The sequence below is a fragment of the Mesoplodon bidens genome (genome assembly GCF_964165515.1).
Source record: "Mesoplodon bidens genome assembly, chromosome: 1".
Taxonomy (NCBI): domain Eukaryota; kingdom Metazoa; phylum Chordata; class Mammalia; order Artiodactyla; family Ziphiidae; genus Mesoplodon; species Mesoplodon bidens.
Window position 1 is genome coordinate 74,324,440 of NC_138176.1, and position 19,892 is coordinate 74,344,331.

Consider the following 19,892-nt stretch of genomic DNA (forward strand, 5'->3'; position numbering starts at 1 on the left):
CTGAAAATTCCAACTGGATTCCTCAAATATACTACACTTGTTTTTACGGCTACTTATACCAAGGGCCCAGCGTAACATATGTGTCTAATAAATGTTTGCTGACTGTGATCATAGCATCTAATATATCTAAGAAGTAAGTAAGCAATTAACAAGTTGACTGGCTTACCAGAAGAACTTAATCACATCTAAATTCTAAAACATCCCAATAAAAAGTCTCTAGCTGGATTCTCTGGCCTCCAGTTTATATGAGGATGCAGCATAGCATGATTAAGTAGATAGACTCAAGTAAGACTGCTTGGCTTTAAATCCCAGCTCTGCCACTCATCAGCTGTGTGGCCCCAGGGACAAAGTAAGAGAAACAAGATAATTAATGACACTGTGTGCCAAGTTGAGAAGTTTAGACTTCATTCTCTAGAAATGAACATTTCTAGAGGACCCTTATCGGATTTTTACTTTAGAAAGCTCACTTTAGAAGTAGTGTGGAGGATGGTTTGGAGAAGCACAAAAATACCACAAAATTGTAATGTTACACTGGGAAATGATAATGGTCTGAATCAAAGCAATGGCAGTTGGGATGACAATAAAACAACAAAAGAGATCAATATTAAAAAAGAAGTAGAATCCTATCAATTAGAGCATAATTGCCTAGGAGCAGGGATGGCAAGCCGGAAGCCTAGACTGTTTCTAGCTTGGACAAATGTTTGGGTGAGATTCCTGCACGTGGAACATGAAAGATCAGAACTACTACACTGTACATTAGGAAATGCCTACTTAGGAAAACAATAATATGTTTTCACCAGCTTTGAAAAATACCCACTTTCCTGTTGGAAGAGTTTGTGGCAAAATATATTTTGTGTGTCACAGTTCACGTGATCTCACACCCATACAGCTTGACTTTATAATCGGCTATTTCTCTGAACTTTATCCATTGTGAACCCTGTAACCTATAATGTGCCCAAAATATGACACTCAAGTTTAGTTTTAGAGCTTTAAAGATACATTTACTTCTATTATTGAGGCCCTTATAATGCCTTTCCAAGATGTTTTAAAAATATATAAACAGTAACACATCTCATACATGATAGAATAAAAACACATAGGGCTCTTGAATGTTATAGGCAGGATATTCTAATAGCAGGCTGTTTTTAGCCTGCAAGAATAAAAATAATAATCCTTATAATAATACCACTAAGTTCTAATAAGAAATGTGGAAGAATTACTACTGGTACTGAAATTTTTGATGAAATACAAGAAAATCAAGACAAATAGGCAAAGAAAGGAAACAAAACCAAAAAACACCTTCCACTTTCAGTCTTTCTTCCCTAAAAAAATAAAGGCAATCTGTCAAAACAGAAACTGAATTTATGATTCCAGAATCATAAAATCCAACTCGAATAACTCATTCTCGGGTTGATTCTGTCTAATTCAGATTTGTCTTTCATAAATTCAGAGTAGAAAGGCCTTAATTTTGTTTTTCATAACATAACCTCTAATGATGTAATACAAATAAACAATATTTTGTTTTTTGCAAAGAGATAGGGAAAGACACTATTGTCACAGCTCCCACTTTACTGATAAGAAAACTAAGGCTTAAAGGTGTTAGATGATTTCTTCAATGTCCAGCATATTGAAAAATAGGCTAACCAGGTCTTCTGAATCTTTATCCCAGGCTCTGTCAAGCTCATCTGCTGTCCTATGTAGAAACTGTAGCCATCTTCAACTGCATATTCTTAGAAATAAAGTATGATGATACACATGGCATACACCCAGAAAGAACAATACTAATGTGGGATAACAGATTGACATGGAAATTAATTAACAGGAAACATTCAAGGACCAAACACAGCACTGTTATAAGTCAGTTACTCCTGGAAGTAGAGAGAGAGCCAGAGGTTAGGCACATCCCAAGATGAAGAGTTCCACCACATCTAGGCCAGCGGCTGACATGACAGTTGCAGAAGGGAAGGTGGGAGAGGTCTGAGATGGTGGATGCTTCTCTCCATGAAAACCCGCCTGCCTCCGCTTTCTATCTCCCTGCACCGGGGCTGATTCCTCAAGTACTACCAATCCCTGAGCATAATGCCCTGAGTTCCCTCAGGGTGAGGACAGTAGCAAATGAGTCAGTGGTTTTTCAAACTACAGGTTTTGATCCGTCATTTCTATAAGTAATGACCAGTATTTAAAAGAGAGAGAGCAAAGAGAACAGAACAAGAGAAGAGTGCAGAGTAGAATAGAAGGAAAGGACTTAAAGACTCACTGCATCTTAAAAGTATTTATTGTTGAAACTTTTTTTTCAAGGGTGTGTGTGTGTGTGTGTATGTGTATACGTATGTGTACTTGATCCAATGAAAAATATATTTCTTTGGTACAGACTTTCTTTAGCCAGGCTTATTACGGTATTATGAATGAAAAAGCAAGCAAGGATAATATAGTCAAAGCCACATCCTTTCATTAATTTTGCTTAAATCCTACTGACACCGTTGGAATCATGACATAGTATTCTTTGCCAATACATTTTGACATACACAAATTTAGAGCTGAAAAAAGAGCTCTACCTATAATTTATCTCCCATCAGTTTCTTAATCAACTGAATTTAATTCTTCTACAGAGCTTTGTTATTATTCGAAAGGCTTGTGTTAGAAGTCAGAAGATCCAAGTTCCAGCAGAAGTTCCTTTGTCACAGGCATTATTTGTAGTACATTGTGCAGATCATGACCGTCTCCTAAATTGGTTCCCTCATATGTAAAATGAGCGAGTTAAACTAAGTGATTTCTAATGTATCTCCCGGCTATAACTATGCCCACTTTCGTCTCTTGTACAAGTTCTTGAACTTGTAGATAAAAGGTTCTCTTGTTTCTTTGTATAAAGCTCTCCATCTTGATTAATAATTATTAGGCACATTTGAAGAATCCTCTTATTCAGTTACTAAAGAGGCAAGCACTTTTAAGAGTCTATCAGGTGGAAAATAAATGTTAAGGAAGCATTTTACACTAGAAATTAGTAATTATTTATAAAATGGCAAGTAGCAAAACATTACTCTTTAGTGCGTAGTTCAAGCTATAAAAACAAACATTATATACTGCTTAACATATGTATTGCATATTATAATATGTAACATTTCATGAGCATAAATAATAGATACTTTCATATTCTCATCAGACACTAGTTGATGTAACAAGTCCATCATAGAGAAAAAAAACTGGAGGCCCTTTACATCCAAAGCATTCACATAAATAGAGTTCAAGAAACAAAAGCACCTGTCTTGATAGGAATCTACACAGGTTTATTTCATGTTCAGTAAGTGATGAAAGGGAAAAGAGCATGAGAAGTTGGGGCAATCAGACTTGATTCTTGTGGCCTGCATTAGTCTAACCCGGGGCACTTTTTAGCAGACTTTTTTGATAGCAATGAGAAATCATAAAGACTTTGTTGCCTGACTCCTGACAATTTGTAGTTAACCGTAAACGGTTTAATTTTTGATATGGAGATTTTTTGTTTGTTTCTGCAAGGACTTCAAAACAGTTGAGCAGGCAAGGGGGCTCAGGAGTTTTTACCAAGAACATCTGCATATGTGACAAATGATTTCAAAGAAGGAAATAATATGAGCAAAGAAAAGAACACGGAACAGAAAGAAAAGAGGACTGGGGAGAGAATGTGAAGGAATGCCCACGTTTATGGGCAGAAGGTTGTGGAGGAATCAGTGAAAGAAATAAAGAGGAACAAACCAGAGAGGAAAAGAAAACTATGTAATATTACAGAAGGAAGGGGCTATACTAGGTATAAAAGACAGAAGACAACAGAGTACAGAGGATGGTTACTGGAAAAAAGACTTTGGCTTTCAAGTGACAAATTAACACAGCACTTGTTCACAGTGCCAAATTCCAAATGGTTAAGATGAAGTTACAATGAGCAAGTGAAGACTATTATTTGAATGTGAGCTGTCATTTCAGTTGGTTTTAAATGACAATTTTCCCCATCCTCCCACTTGAATGAAGTTTTTTAGTTCATTACCAAATAGAAACTCTTATTGGCAAACAGTTTGTGTCCAGTATGTTAAAAGAACTTTATCCCATACTTCAATGAGATGACTTTCACTCTCAATTTAACATTATTAAAATATTTCCAAATTACCTGAATCATGAAAAAAGAACTCAAAACAAATAAACAAACAAACAAGTAAAGGGAATGGCACGAGAATAATGAGCTCCAAATTTCTGAGTCCTCTTAGCAGGACAGTCTGACACTCAAAGAGAGTTATAAGTCTTCCAAATTCTCAGCAAGCCCTTTGGGCTCCAAGCACTGTGCAGACAGTGTCAAGAAGCTTGCCTTGGCATAGGCTGTCTTACTTTGGAGAATATCAAATGAATGCTGTTGGCAGCAGACTATAACATGTTGTTCAATTATTTTGGTCCCCATGTTTAAATAACTAATATTGCCATAGTTTTTAGGACCTCTCCTTACCATGGTTGTATTTTTAGTCTGCTATACTCTTGCTTCTGTGTAATTTCATCAATTTTCAATTATGTGCTATTTTGCTTAAGTTTTACAAGACAGCACTGACTTACCATCCCTTTAAATTCTAACAATCAGTGCAAGAAACATGATAGCGTGTGTGTGTGTGTGTGTGTGTGTATTTTGTCTTGCTTTGTTCTGTTTTACAATTCTTGGCCTTGGTATAACTGAGTTCATTTGTTTCCTTCATGTACATCACATGCATTCATTTAGTTACTCCTTCCCATCTTGGTGGGGAAAATTAAGCAGCCACTTTCTATTTCGTGCAGGAGCACTTGACCTTACTTATTTCTGTAATGGTAATGGTAATAATGGCATCAGTTCAATGACTAAGTGCACTTTCCTCTTCCTCCCTGTTGCCCAGTAAGATGAGTATTGTTACTATTATGGTTGCTACTGTTATCCTATTTTACAGATTTTTTTTAAAAAGACCAGAGGTTAAATGGCTTTTCCAAAGACATTAAGCTAGCCAGCTGAAATTTGGAAAAATTCCCCTAGGAATTCTGTTAGGAGGCTGTAGTGCTGCAGTGTTACTACAGTTCAACTGATGCTCTGAAAGGCAGCTCAGAGGGGTCAAAAGTAAAGAAAAAACAAAAGCAATAGCAGGTTCTAAACCTAGACAGCTTCCCCCAATCTGATCAGAATGTGAGGGATGCCAGCCAGACCAACTTCAAGCCACTGGAGAGAAGCCATTGAGAAGACCTCCACTTTGCTGATGTCAGTGGGCACGTGGCATCATTTAGATGAAAGATGATGGGTACTGGGGACTGTATGGTGGTTACCATGAGAAAAAAGAGAAAAATAGGATCTATGCAATAGTATTCCCTTCTATTTGGGGCAACGCAATAATTTAATGGGAAAGAGTAAGAGAAAGAGGTGTGTGTGTGTGTGTGTGTGTGTGTGTTTTCCTTGTTGACAGTGAATTCTCCCTGGCAGGGAGGCAAGTAAAGGCAGAGATGAAACTAGTGTACTACTATGTGCGTGCTTTTGTACCCATGAACTGCTATCATACTTTGGTTACTCAGAGTAGCAATTGGCATCAACAGAGGGTTTGGGTTTTGCTATGGTTTTAATGAATGTAGAGTTATATCCATGTCATTAGAAAATAGAATAGAGAAGAATAAAATAAAGGTCCATGTTTCCTCTCAAGTCCTCACTGTATGGATATTGTATCCATATTGTATATTGCAGCATATTGTAGCACATGCTCTGGTAGTTAAATATGCAGGCTCTGACACTAGATCACTTAGGTTCGTATTCTGGCTTTCTCCACTTACTGCTGTGTGACTTGTACAAATTGCATAACCTCTCTGTGTCTAAGGAGAATTATTGTTTTATCATTTATAAAAATAAGGATGATGTTAGGACTTGCTCCAAAGGCTGCCGAGATAATTAAAAAATTAATTCAAATGAAGCATTTGGAGCAGTGCCTGGCACAGAGTAAATAATCAATAAATGGAACCTCTTACTATAACTTGATGTGTGCTATAACTATTTGCAAGCCAGTTTAAGGAAATAATATCTGAAAATCACTGTTTTCTTCTAGTCCTGGGAAGAAAGAACATTATTATTCCACATGGTAAAGCATAATATGGAGAGCTAACATTTTTTAGGAGATATTTGGACGGATCCACCACTTTAAGAAGTCTCTCCCCCTAATTGTGATGCTTTGTTTTGCCACTTAATGTACTTATTCATTCATTGATTTTATTTGTTTGCTTTAGACAGTTTGGGACAGTTAAAATGTTGCATGATAATGAAATATTTAAATTTGAGCTATTGTGTGTGCCAAATTACAATACATAAGTAGAATCAACCAATTAAATTAGACGCTGTAATATATTTTAAAGGATATCTGATGCATATTTGTCCCTTTTATCTAACTATGGAAGAGAGATAAGTAACTTTTAAAAATATTTACTACTTTTGTGTTTTGCTGATTTTATTTCTACATTTATTTGAAGCACATAGATAAATCTAAGCTAGTGTATTAAGATCCCACAAATATAGTCTCTTATTCAAGTTCATTGGTTGTGGATAAAAGTTAGAATATAGACACAGACCTACACAGACCTACTAGAGAATGGACTTGAGGATATGGGGAGGGGGAAGGGTAAGCTGTGACAAAGTGAAAGAGCGGCATGGACATATATACACTACCAAACGTAAGGTAGATAGCTAGTGGGAAGCAGCCGCATAGCACAGGGAGATCAGGGAGATCTGGGAGATCAGCTCGGTGCTTTGTGACCGCCTGGAGGGGTGGGATAGGGAGGGTGGGAGGGAGACGCAAAAGGGAGGGGATATGGGAACATATGTATATGTATAACTGATTAAATTTGTTATAAAGCAAAAAATAAAAAAAATTTAAAAAAATAATAAAAAATTCTGTTTTTAGTGCTGCATAAACTGAGTTAAAATACAGCAATTTATATCTGATATTGAAATCCCTTCCACCTTAAAGGTTTCTGATTTAATTTACCATTACTAAGACAAGGATTTATGGGATGAACTCTCCCTGAGGACCCTGATTAGATGTTGGTGTTATTCATGGCCTTCCTTCCTTGTTTCGAACCCAAAGAAGTGGGCAATAACCCAAAATTGTTAGCGTGAGAGACTCATTGGGAAGCCACAATTTAAAATATTTGGATGGTGACTTTCCTCCTGTGGACAGATGTTCCTATCAAAAAAAATCTCCCATATTTTATATCAGTTGACCTCTGTGTTTGGGAGAATGGTTTATATTTATCCTAAAAAAAAAAAAACCCAACAATTAGAGATAAATATGTTGTTCTCTCATTCCCAGAAAGTGGGGACAGAGAAAGAAAACAATTAACTTCTGCTTTCCTTAAACAGTAATACTAAACTTTTCTTATACGCTCCATATTTAATCTTTCTATGTAATCTTAAAGCAATCCTACACAACACAAAAGTCTATCTATTAATTATTATTAATTTTGTTTTGAGGGTTGCTTCAGATTTTTTAAAAAAATGACTCAATAAGAGGAATATAAATATAGCATAAATCTTTTCAATGATTGAATAATAAACTAGGAGCAGCTTTATCTCCTTTTCATGGATGAGTACAAGTGACTAGAGGTATAATGAAATAAAACGACTTAAAAGGGCATTCAGGGAGTCACAGACAGAAATAAGATTGTAATTCATTTCAATGTTACATCAATACCAAAGAATGAACAGCCAGAAGAGACTGAGTCTAAAATAGTAAATATATTGAATATTATAAAGGCCTCTATAATTTAACAGATCATTTTAATGTACACAAAACGATTGTGCAGGGAAAAGAAGAGGAAGCGGCAATATTCTCCTAGAACAGAATATACGTTACCTTTCTCTTACGGTGCTTTCTCTACTTTAAAAATTGTAAGATTTGAAACATCCCAGGAACGAATATGTATCAGAGGGGAGTGCTAAAGAAGACTATGGTAGGGTCAAAGTCACAGCTGGAGTGAGTTTAAGTAACCTTGTCCTTTACTCTCTCTCCTCTAGCACAGAAATAAAATGATGGATGCCCCTACTTAGATTATCATTAAAATACTTCTCTTGCTATTCACGAGGTAACTTTCACTTGTATCAACCATCAATTCTCTACTATCCACAGTGAAAGAAAAGAAGTAGTGTAGTGTAGATTATTTCAAATATATTTTATTTTGAAAAATTTAATTTAAAAACTGATTTGCTTTCCTAGTTATGTTTAGTATTAGTTGATGTCCAGAGGAGATAGCAAATATTTATCCTCTAGCAGGGGAAAGTTGGACTGGGGTTTTAAAAAAAAAAAGCCATGGATAATTTTAGAAAGTGAAGAAATCACCTACAGAAAATAGGGTATATAGTTTTTTCAATGAGCATATTTATGAGTGTTTGTGCATACAAATAGATACAGCATTTTTATTAAAGAAAATGCAATATACAAATATGAGTGTTCTCTAACCAATGTCCTCAAGCTTCTGTTTCAATGTATATCAAGCGTTCTTTTCTCACAACATAACTTCATCCAAACCACTGTCCTTCAAGCATCAAAATTATATCAGAAAATAATGGAATCTGAATTTACATTACCAATTTCACCTTCGTTTTAGAGACACATGCCAGGAAGCCTATCTACCTTTAAAATATAATTATTTTCCACAGTTCTCATCATAACTTTTAAAAATATTTCAAAATCATACAGCATTGTGTTCAAATTAATCTGCCAGTCTAAGACAAAGTAAGGAGTAAAGACTAAAAGAAGCTATTACAAACACATTCCAAAGGGTTTTCATTCTCAAAAAAAAAAAAAATCACTGTTAATTTCAAGGGTAAATTGATTTTATAAATTGCTTTACTTTTTTAAAATCTGTCTTTAAGGTGACCTGTAAAACTTGATACCTCATGCTCCAGAGGTGATGTTGAACAACAGTGTACTTAATCAGAATATATTTAAGCACATAATATTGAATGTTTTGTTTAATAATACTTTTGATTTAGAAAATTTGCTTTAGAAATTGAGATATATAAATATTGATATATATGTTAGTAACAGTCCTACAATCTAATTTATCCCATATACATACACACACTACCTTTTAAAACATTAATAGATGCAAAAGGAAAGTCAAATTAAAATATTAATGTGAATAATTCAGCAAAATAATTTTTGCTACTTTTGTATCGATTCACCTGAATGAATTCAATTTTCGATGTCAGTTTCCAATCATAACTCATAACTGCATCTTTGAAAGCAAACCTAAGAATGAGAATTTTAACAACCCTGGAGAACAGTTCATTTTCTTTGAGCACCTTCTAAATCTTTCCTGAAATTCAAAGGCTACTCCTCCAGAAGTGATTTACAAATGATTCACCTTGCTGACAGGACAAGTAGAATTCCTACTAATTAGAATGTTTTCTTCATATGAAATCAGCTATGGTGAATCAAGAAAACCTTGGTGCCAATTTAGTCTCATTTTCACTTTTGTAGATTAATGAATTATTAAGTCTCTTCAGTAATTTCTTCTGTAATTGCAATATAATTTTAATTTTAATTCTCTATTCTGAAAGTAAATCAGGAAAAATAGACCATTATTCAATTTTCACTTAAGGAAAAGGAGACCAAAGACTAAGTTTCTGATATGCCTACTTGAAGTTGTATCTTACAGTCTCTGGTTCCTGTACCTCTGAAATGCATACAGTTCAGTATCATCAATCAAAGATTGGGGACGGGGAGACAACCAGACTTATTAGGCCTAAGGATGACACTACATAATTAGCTAGTTTTATCAGTTGGCATTTTACTTACAAATTTTCTCAATCAATCATGTTATGATGGATAAAAATTCAGTTCAGCTACATTTTACTTCTAAAGTTTTTCTCCTTAAAAGGATGTGGCATCTTCTGTTTTGAATAGTCTTTCTAATTTCCATTCCATTATTGAAAATAAGAGTACTAAGAATTTTGGTAACCACCTAACTAGTGGAAGAAAGAAGATAAAGAGACCCATAAATATTCAAACAATTCCTCTTTCTACTTCAAAGAAGAAAGATTTTTTCTATTTCTTCCTTCATAACAGTACACATTTTAGATCACCCAATAAACAAGCGAGAAGCCAGAATATACAAGAGATAATCCTTTTATTTTCCAGCTATCTTACTGTGAGTCAACTTAATGTTTCAATTCTATGTTACCATTGTCTCTAATAAGTTGTAATTTTCTCACAAACCCAATGTCAAATTTTAAGGATCCTGTATTATAATTAAGTAAATATAATGAAATATATTCCATAGGACCACTAAGTTATGGAAAGCATACAAGACATTCAACTCAAAAAAGAAAAAAAAAAGAAAAATTCAACTCATTTATAAAATAAATCAATCTTCAATTTGAAGACATGCGAAACAGAGTCACAACCTCTTTAAGGAGCAGATATTTGGAGAGACAGAAAAATAAGCACACATATTTTATACATATTTATATGCAAATATGCTACCAAAACATAAAGGATAAGCCAGGTTCTGGGATGGATGCATCCCACAGTCTAACCTATGTAACCCTATGGCTAGCGGCAGTGCTGACATAACTGATAATTTGACTGAGGAACATCAGGTGTTAGGGCCCAGTGGTGACGGAAACAGAAAGCCCTTTGCAGAAACTCACAGAATGTACATGGATTAGAATCAAAAGGAACCTCAAAGATTATTGGGTCCATCCCTCTGTTCTTGGCTAAACTAAACCCAGCTCTTTTCAGCAACTGACAAGGTTGAATTTGAAGTCAGTAGCATTAGAAAAAAATCTGATGACTTGGACTGAGAGCATCCTTTCATTATAATCTTTGACCCAGCACAATATGGACTTCTAAGAGAAGTCCATTCCTATTGAAAATGGCTGGGTGTTTGCCAAGGAAGAGAAAAACGGAATGAGAGTGGTCTTGTAAGTGTGGATGGAGGTATGTACACATGTGTGAGAATATGCACAGGACATGTATGCATGTAGTGTGTATGCAGATGTATAAGTTTATTTCTCTTGAGACTTAAAAAAAAGAACTACTGTGGTTGCAGGCTTTGTATTCCTTTGAGAGGATAGCTGAAATGTTTGACATTTCAAAGCCCAGGAAGCATTCTGGAACTGCAAAAGGAGCAAAACTCTCCCCGTGAGAGGGCACTAGGGGGCCAAGCGGAGCAGAATCTTCCCTCGCTGTCCATCCAGGACGGCCTTGGTTGTCAACCTTCGCTCTGCCGCCTGCGCTGGGGGCAGGGGCAGCGGAGGACGCCAAGAGCGCGCACAGCAGCTGCAGCAGGATCCTCTCATAAAACAAGGAAACCCAGGATCTGTGGGGCAATGAGCCGCCTTTACGGGTTGACAGTTGTGCTGTGGCTGTGCCCGTGCTGCTTGGCAAACTGGCTTTCGGTTTTGGCTTCGCAAAAAAGGAGCGGAAGGGGGAGCTGTAGTGGTTCCCAGTGCCCGCAGGGCCCCCTCTCCTGGCCGCTGTGTGCTGGCCACTACGGGTGCAGAGTGTGCGCGCCACTACGGGTGCAGAGTGTGCGCACTCGTGTCTCTCTGTGTCTGTTTGTGTAACTGTTTGCATGACTGTCAATCTATCTGTCTGTGTGACAGAGAAACAAAGATGCTCGCGGAAAGTTCCCTCTGGAAAATAAACCTCGGGAGTTTTCCTTGCTATGTCCCAGGCACCCTGGTCCTCCGTAACTATGATACTGCCATTGTCGCTTCGTTATTTTGTTTCCTCCGGGATGATTTATATCCAGGAGTGAGAAATGCACGTTTATTGAAGTTTTCTGTATGTGACCTTACTTCATGGAAATGAGAAAGTGGCTGGGAAGGAAGGAGAACCTGAAAAACGGTAAATTCCCTCTTCGGATTGTGAAATGAAACAGTTAAGAGCCCAGAAACTGGACTCAGACTGTCCGGATTCAAATCCCGCTCTGCCACTTACACTAACTGTGTGCCGTGGGCAAAGAGCTTCTACTCGGTGCCTAAGTTTGTTCATTTGCAGGATAGGGATAGAAACAGCGCCCAGCTCATAGGATTGTGAAGATTAACCATACGTAAAACGCTTAGAACAGTACCTGACACATAACAGTTGCTGTGTGTTAGCTATTAACATCATCCTCCACATCCACTGTGTTAAATGTGGAGAAGGACTATTCGGGCCCTTTCCCCCATCTGTACGCACTAGATCTCCGTACATGCCCATTATATCCCCAAGCAAAGATGAAAAATTACCCTCCCGCGCCCGCTCCACACCCGCCAGCACTCGCAGTCACCCAGCCACCCCCGCCCGTGTAGACGTGCATCTGCGAACCCCTCCCCAGCCGTCCTGCGCGCCACACCTGGGGGCGCACTCGGGGGCAAAGGCAACTGAAGTGTCCGAGAGTGCCGGTCCCTACCTCTCCTGGCTGAAGAGTGCATTGGGGGTATTTTCCTACCTGCCCCAGGTTTTTGCCCTTCTTACTGCCGCCGAAAGCCAGTCCTTGGTATGTGCCCGCAGATCGATTGGCGGCCTGGGCTGGCGTCTCCCCGCCCAGAGAGGACTTGATGGAGTTGAGTTTGGCCCGCGAGCTGCCGAACTGGGAGCTCTCCACCATCAGCACCGCGGCCAGTAGGAGCAGGCAGCGGGAGGAGTCCTTGCCCCGCATCAACGCGGCCATCGCCTGGCGAGGGGTCCCCAGGGAGGGGCAAAGCCCGCAAGGGTGCGGGTACAGAGGGAGGGAGGACCCCAACACGGGGCCCTACGCGCGGGGCGCCGGGACTCGCAGAGACTCTGTTTTCCCCCAACCCCACTTGGCTTTGGGGGCCCAGCACCGTGTGAACTCAGTCTCACGCCTCAGACCGGGAGGGAGCGCGACCCAAGCAAGACCTGCTTCTCCGCCAGGGCAGGAAGTTCTGCAGTAACTGGAAGCAATCAAAGGCGAGGCGCCTTCTTGCCAAGGAGGCGTGACCCGAGGTGCAAGAAGTCCCAGCGCCACGGCCCGCACCGCTTCCGTTGCTCCTTGCCCCGCACCTCCGAGTTCCCGCCCGGTTCTCCGCGGTCCAGTCCTCCTCCCAACTGCTCAAGAGGTCCACATTAGTTCCTTCGCCTTCGGCCTCAGTTGCGTTTTCTCTCCTCTTTTCCTTCCCTACCCCTTACGTCTCAACCTTTGCAGGACATAAGTCCTCCTTTTCAAAGTTAGCGGGCACTAGATGGGGGATCAGGAACCTCCCCCAGACAAGACCCTTGAGGTCTGAGGCCAGCCACGGTCCCGCACGCGCGCACGCACAGGCGCCCCGAAGCGTTGTTCTCCGGCTCACAGCCCTGCAGCAGCCAAGCGCTGCCAGGGACGCCTAGATGCCCTGGGAGCTGTCTTGTGCTCCACGCGGTCTCCCTCTCTGCGTCTGCTCTCTCATCGCCGCCCCCTTTGCTTTTTATAGCTTCCCACAATGTTTTTTTTTCCTCCGCCCCCAATTCAATAGTGACAAAGAGTGAAAACGTATCTATCACCCCCCACGTTCCCGCCCGTCTTCGCTTTTCCCTGCGGCTTCCCCTCCTGCTTCTCCCTCGCCCCCTCCCACTGCCCTTCCACCGGACAGCAGTTGAGGAAATGGGATTCACCCCCAGAGGAACAGACCGGGTTCTGATTATTCCTGAAAACCAGCCACTCCCGAAGACGTTAGAACCTTTGCAAACAAACGGATGGCAAATGTGGAAGTGGAGAGGGGCGAGCTGCCACCTCGCTTCGGGACCTCCAGCACCCCTCGCCAACCCACCTCCAGTCCCTGACTCCTGGAGGAGCATTGGGAAAGCCCCACAGAAGACTGAAAGAAGTGAGCATCTGGGCGTTAATGGTCTGTGTATGCTCAAGTTGGGTTTTAGCCTGTGCCTCCCAGTGGATGTGTGAGACTGGCACTGTATTGGTGCGCCAGGGAGTGCCCAACCGACCCAAATGGGGCTTTGGGAAGAAGAGTACCAGAGAAGGAGGAAAGATGCTCCTATTTCCCCTCTGAGAGGCGTTTAGGACTTTCTGGTTTCCTCTTCACCCTCCAGTCCCCCTCCCCACCACACAGGCACCGTTTGTCTACGTCTCTGAGGAGCTGGGAGCAATGGGGGCCCCCTGAGTACCTTCCGAGCTTTGAATCTCACAGCTCTACCGGGCATCTTTACTGTCCCAGGCAACTCCCCCCTTTGCAAAGAGGAAATCCCAGACAGGAATGAACGGGGCGTCAAGGGAGTCTTGGAGGTTCCGCTTTCTGCCCCTTAGCCTCTGGGAATGACATGCGAAGCCTTTCCTGCGAGACCCGAGGCTCCCCGGGTCCGGTTCGCTTCTGTGGGAGAGAGGCTCAGAGACGGGCTGGAGCGCGCGGGTGTGCGGCGCTTGGGGGCGCCAGTGGCAGCCGCTGGGCAAGGCGAGGAAGCGTTGCTGGAGACAGAGATGAGGGCTGTCCCAGGCAATCTCTGGGACTGGAGAAGTTCGGCGGCAGTAGAGAGCCAAGGCTTCCAAAGCAACCCAAGCGCTTAGGAATTTGTTGCATTTCTCCTTCTCTGGTGCGCTAACATCTGTGCACAGAGAAACCGAGGCTGTGCAGTACAACTTGATGCCTAATAGCTAGGGGAGGAGGCTGTTCTTTCTAAACACGCTCTAGAATCTTCAGACCTGAGTTCCTCAGCTTTCACACCTGATCCTGGCACACACCAGCACGGACAGTGCGGTATACAGTCAACAGTTGCTAGGGGAGAACGTTAGTGACTCCTTTCTTCTCCACCAAAAGGGCTGAGGTAGGTCTAAAGTGTGAATTTGTAGCTGGGTTCCTGCAGGCTGCACCAGCTTTGCATATTTCTCTGCCCTGTTCTGTCTGTCTGCCAGGAATTCTTCATTTTCTGAATGACTTTTTTCTTTTTGAATGCACAAGCAAGAGGTGATTAAAACTTGAGGAACCCTCAGGCATGTTTTCTTATCTTTGGATTGCCTTGTGCTTCCTCAGGGTAGAGATTTTCACGTTAAAAAAATTTTTTTTTCACTTTTTAAAAATATGCCCAGGAATGGATCTGTAAGGATTTGTAAGCATTCCAGGCACTAGTGGAGGGCAAGGAAACTGACTAACTTACACTCTACAGATAAGTACTTGGGATTCAATGCTTAGACTTTACACAAAGGTGTATCTTTTGCCTTCATTGTGATTTGCCAAACAGAAAACATGAGAGAAATGGAGAAAATTAAGTTAGGAGCCTACTGGTTTGGATATTTTTCAAGAGTATTTTAGAGCAAAAGGAAAAGAGAGCTAAATATGTAAGCAAGAAATCACTCTACCTCCACTTGAAGAGTGTGGGAATCCACCAGCTGCTGAAGAACAAACTCCTATGAATCAACAGAAAATCTGAAGATACTTTGCCTGTTTCTGTCGGTTCCCTCTTTCTTTACCACCAACCAAAATAAGATACCACATAGTCAGAACCCAACTCCTATCATATGCTAAAAAGAAACAGTGTACAATTCAGTATATGTACTCTCAAGAAACCCTTCAGCTCTAGATATCAGGATAAAGAGATTATCTCAGAGGTTTACAAAGGACCCTACAAGTTCCAAAAGCAGACTTTACAAATACGGTTAAAAATCAAAGTTCACATGAAAGTTACTTTCACAAACATTGTCCCTTTTATATAAAACAAAATCACGCTACGAAATCAAATGCTAAAACATACACAACTACACCTTAGACTAAAAAGGAGGTAAGAACTAATTTCATTCATGGTCCAAATGCTCTCTGTAACATTGTATAGAAGACAGAAACAGACACACATAACCCATATGCAGACAAGTAGGTATGCGTACACAAAATCAACTAACTGCAAATAATCCTTTGGATTACTGTTTTCATCCCACATGTGTTTTCTCATGTGTGTTTTCATAAGTATGAAGATACAAGCTTCATATTCTATTTGGAAAAATAGATTTTTTATGCCTTTTGCAAAACATTATTAGGGAGTAAACAAATAAAAGCAATACTGTACAGAAGTAAAGATAGGGTCCTCCTGTCCAGAAGAAAGTGCCTCTGTGGACACTTTCTCCTTTGGCCATAATTTCCCACTTCTCTTTGCTCCTCAGCTGTGGGGTGATTTCGGTTCCATAGAAAAACCACAGCTGACTCAGCAGTTTCTTCTGGGTCCTGGTTTCCTTCTGAATACTTAGGGCCAAGGTAAGCTAAGTGTACACCTCATTGCCTTATTCTTGTTTTTCATCCTATTTTCTCTCTCCCTGCATTAGTAACCACTTCCCACAATAGTCTATTTATCCGTTGTTCATTTATTCACTGCATATTTATTAAATTTAGGGCCTTGAGGATACAAAAGCGAGTAAGTCAGGGCCTTGGCCATGGTGAGTCTTATGGTCCACTGTGAAGGCCTTGACTTACTGAAATCTGCCTCTACCCCTCTCAGGAGCTGCCACTATTAGCCTTCCTCTGTTCTCATCCACCACTGAATTCTGCCAATCTCAGTCTCTCACAGGGTATCTGGAGCTTCCAAGCTGGATTGAATTCATATGACTATGGGAATAAAAATATTAGGAATGTCCCCCAGAGTCTTTCCTTTTCTCATAAGTTACATGTATGTTTTAGCAGCACACAGGGAGACAATATTCCCACATTTGTGGTTAAATGCAGAGAAATGACACTAGATGTGGTCATTTGGGTCATTTTAGATAAGTAAGAAGTACAGTACTCTGGCAAACTTGGGAAGGGACATTAATTTTTATTAGGTCCCATAGGCCCACGAATCATCTTGTTCACACAAGATGGACATGAAACATCTCCATCATTTTTCGGTGTTAAAGGATTTGGAATATATGGTTTTGTGTGTTTCCTCTCTCCATGGTAAACCAGCCTACCTGGTCTTCTATTCTAGTAGGACTCACACTTTGGATCTTATCACATGAGAATTTTATGTTTCTCACTGTCTAAGGAAAAACAGTACCATGTGTTAGCATCAATTACATTTTAAATAATTTGTGATAAATGAGTATTAGCACTGGTATTGTGAACATTTTTAGTGTCTCTCGATAGGACTAATTTACATACCAGATATGAAAAATTGCATCTCCTATTCTATCCCTGCCATAGTTTCACCTGTTAACTCTCTTCTGACTTGATCTCCTGGACAACAGGTCCAGTGAATGAGAAAAGACCCCGTCACTCACATTTGAGGCGCTAGCTGTGCTTGACCCAAACATGCACAAGTGAAATGGTTCAAGGTTATTTCAGAGTAAATCAATCAGAAACATAATTTCTTAGCCAATGGCTTGTTTTTTGATCCTTGACACATCAGTCATTTTCTCAATACTTTACCTATCACCCAAATGACAGAAACTTACTAAACAAATCCCTTCCTTAGAGACTGAACCCAACTAATAAAAAGCATGCAAAGAATATAGTCAGAAACTCAGGTAGACAAACTTCTGTTGATTCTTGTGCATATGGGTGACCTTAGGTAGAACTGAAATTAGAAATTATCCCCAAACGTTTAACACCAAACCTTTCCCTTTATGATGCACAGTTTCTGCTTCTTCTATACACTGCATATCCTTCTTGGTGGTCCATATACCCCTACTGCTGAGCTCTGGCAGGCTGTTCCAAGATTCATTTTTGGAAAGAGTACTATACTTGGTGGTTTGGAAAATATGTTTAATTCTTGAGAGAGGCTCATTGCAAGAAATCTCATCTTGAACAACAAAACACACAACTTGTAGATAATCTAGACCAGTAGTTTCCAAATTCTTTTCCTTAGATCTCCAGGGTTCTGTAGGAGTCTGACAAGGAAGTTAGAACTGCTGTTATTTTTGACAGGACCTCATGGGAGAGGGCTCCTGCAACATGAATTTTTAAGTGTCTATCTTGTTACTGTATTTATTTGGGGGAGGGTTGTGTTGGTTGGTTTTTTGGCTTTAATCAACCACACAGATTTGGATGCAACAATGAGTTGGGCAAAATACTCTATGAGTACTCAACCTGCCAACAAGATGGATTGATTTCTATCCTGTTATTATTGCAGATTATTGCCAAAACAAACATTACTCAAATGGGGAAACTATTGAAAATCTGGCAATTTTTCTAGTCAGATATGGTCATTTGAAGTAAGGCATATTAAAAAATAGAAGGGCAGGGTAGTTAATCCAGTCATGGTAAAATGTGTTTGTTCCTGGTCAGTTATCTGAAACTATGAGTAGTAAACATAGAAAAACTTCAACTATAAAACAAATTATGGCACAGATTGAAAAATAATGGGAAAACTATTGGCACAAACAAAGGAAATATGTTCCTAAGTGGCAATTTTAAATCTGTGTTTGAAGCATAACCATGCTTGGTAACAGGGAATGTAAATTGTGTTTAGTTTATCTTCAAATGATCATTCTGCAATAGATCGTAAGTTTTGATACTGTGAGAATAGGCTCCAATGCTCAAAAACATCTTGAGGTATGAAAAACTCAAAGTATTAAACTTCAATCAGTTTAAGGAATTTTAAAGGTAACTGGCTTGGAAGATATAGTAATAATAAAAAAATAATAATAACCAAAATATACTGAATGCTAACTCTGTGCTAAGCTTGTTAGGTACTTTACATGTATTGCATGTATTATCTCTTATTTGTATGCCTTAGTTCATGCCTTTAAAACAATGTCTAATATTAAAATAATACTAAGCAAAGAGTAACTTGCAGCACAGCAGGCCCTCATTTGTACTTACAGATGCCCAGTTATGGCAACAATGTGGAGTGCACCTAAGAAAAGAAGAATTCATCCAGAGAAAATGGAGGTGGCTTTGCATCACTGCAGCAGGACTTAACACTGATTCCTCTAAAAGAGCCAAGATAAATCACTTGATAAAGGGCTATAAATAACACCAAGAATACAAGTAGATGAGTACATATATTGCAGCTTCAACCAATATAGTAAAGCCTCTTGGAAGTTGAATGATCATAGAGCAGAAAACCAAAAAAAGACTCTCTGCTATAAGGATGGTGTCCTCACCTGCCCAGGCTGATATAACAAAATACTAGAGACTGGGGGGTTTAAACAACAGAAATGTATTTTCTTACAGTTTTGGAAGCTGGAAGTCCAAGATCAAGGTGTCAGCAGGTTTGGTTTCCTCTGAGGCCTTTTTCCTTGGCTTGTAGATGGCCTTCGTCTCACGGGGTGGACCCTCTGTCTTTGTCCAAATTTTCTCTTAGTAAAAGAATACATGTCATATTGGATTAGGGCCTACCCTAAAGACTGCATTTTAACCAAATTACCTTTTGAAAAACCTTATCTCCAAATGCAGCTTCATACAGAGGTACTGGGGGTTAGGGTTTCAACATATGAATTTGGGGAGGGGGCACACAATTCAGCCCATAATAGATGAATTTATAGACAGTGCATATAAAACATTTGAGGAAAGAGTAACATTTCTGGAACTCTGCCAGAGTTCCTGAACACAATGTGGGAGATGTGTCATATGTCCATTTAAAAGTGTTATTTAAAAAATTTTCCTATTACCACTTTACCTCTAACCTGTGTTAATGATATTAACTTCCTCACCTTCTTCTGCGTGTTATGCCTAAATATGAATGCAGCTGACTGCATCTGAAAGTGACTGTCAAGTTTCCACTGGGGCCCTGAAAAAGAACACAAAAAATTCAAGCTATTTGCCAAGAAGATAAGATCATTTCTACATTTAAAAACAGCACTTTGTTAATGAAAGATGGAAACAATAAAATACAGGAGTATATATGATACAAAAATGAAATTGTTGTAGATCAAAGAAAAAGGAAGAGGCCGTCAAAAATAGAGTGATCTAGCAATCAGCAAGTTGTTCTGTTACTAACTTAATTTGTCCATTTATTTAATTTGATTTGTTCAATTTACTC

At 39.7% G+C, this 19,892-nt stretch overlaps 1 protein-coding gene across 1 annotated transcript in view; it reads right to left on the reverse strand.

Moving 5' to 3' along the window:
* DKK2 (dickkopf WNT signaling pathway inhibitor 2) overlaps nucleotides 1-12,669 on the reverse strand; it is a gene marked incomplete at its 5' end in the record, with an annotated part of 114,449 nt that extends 101,780 nt beyond the window's left edge. Inside the window, one exon of the mRNA XM_081218903.1 lies at nucleotides 12,448-12,669. Within this exon, the coding sequence (XP_081075029.1) occupies nucleotides 12,448-12,669 (222 nt within the window). The remainder of the gene's footprint in view (nucleotides 1-12,447) is intronic.
* Between the last annotated feature and the right edge of the window lie 7,223 nt (nucleotides 12,670-19,892).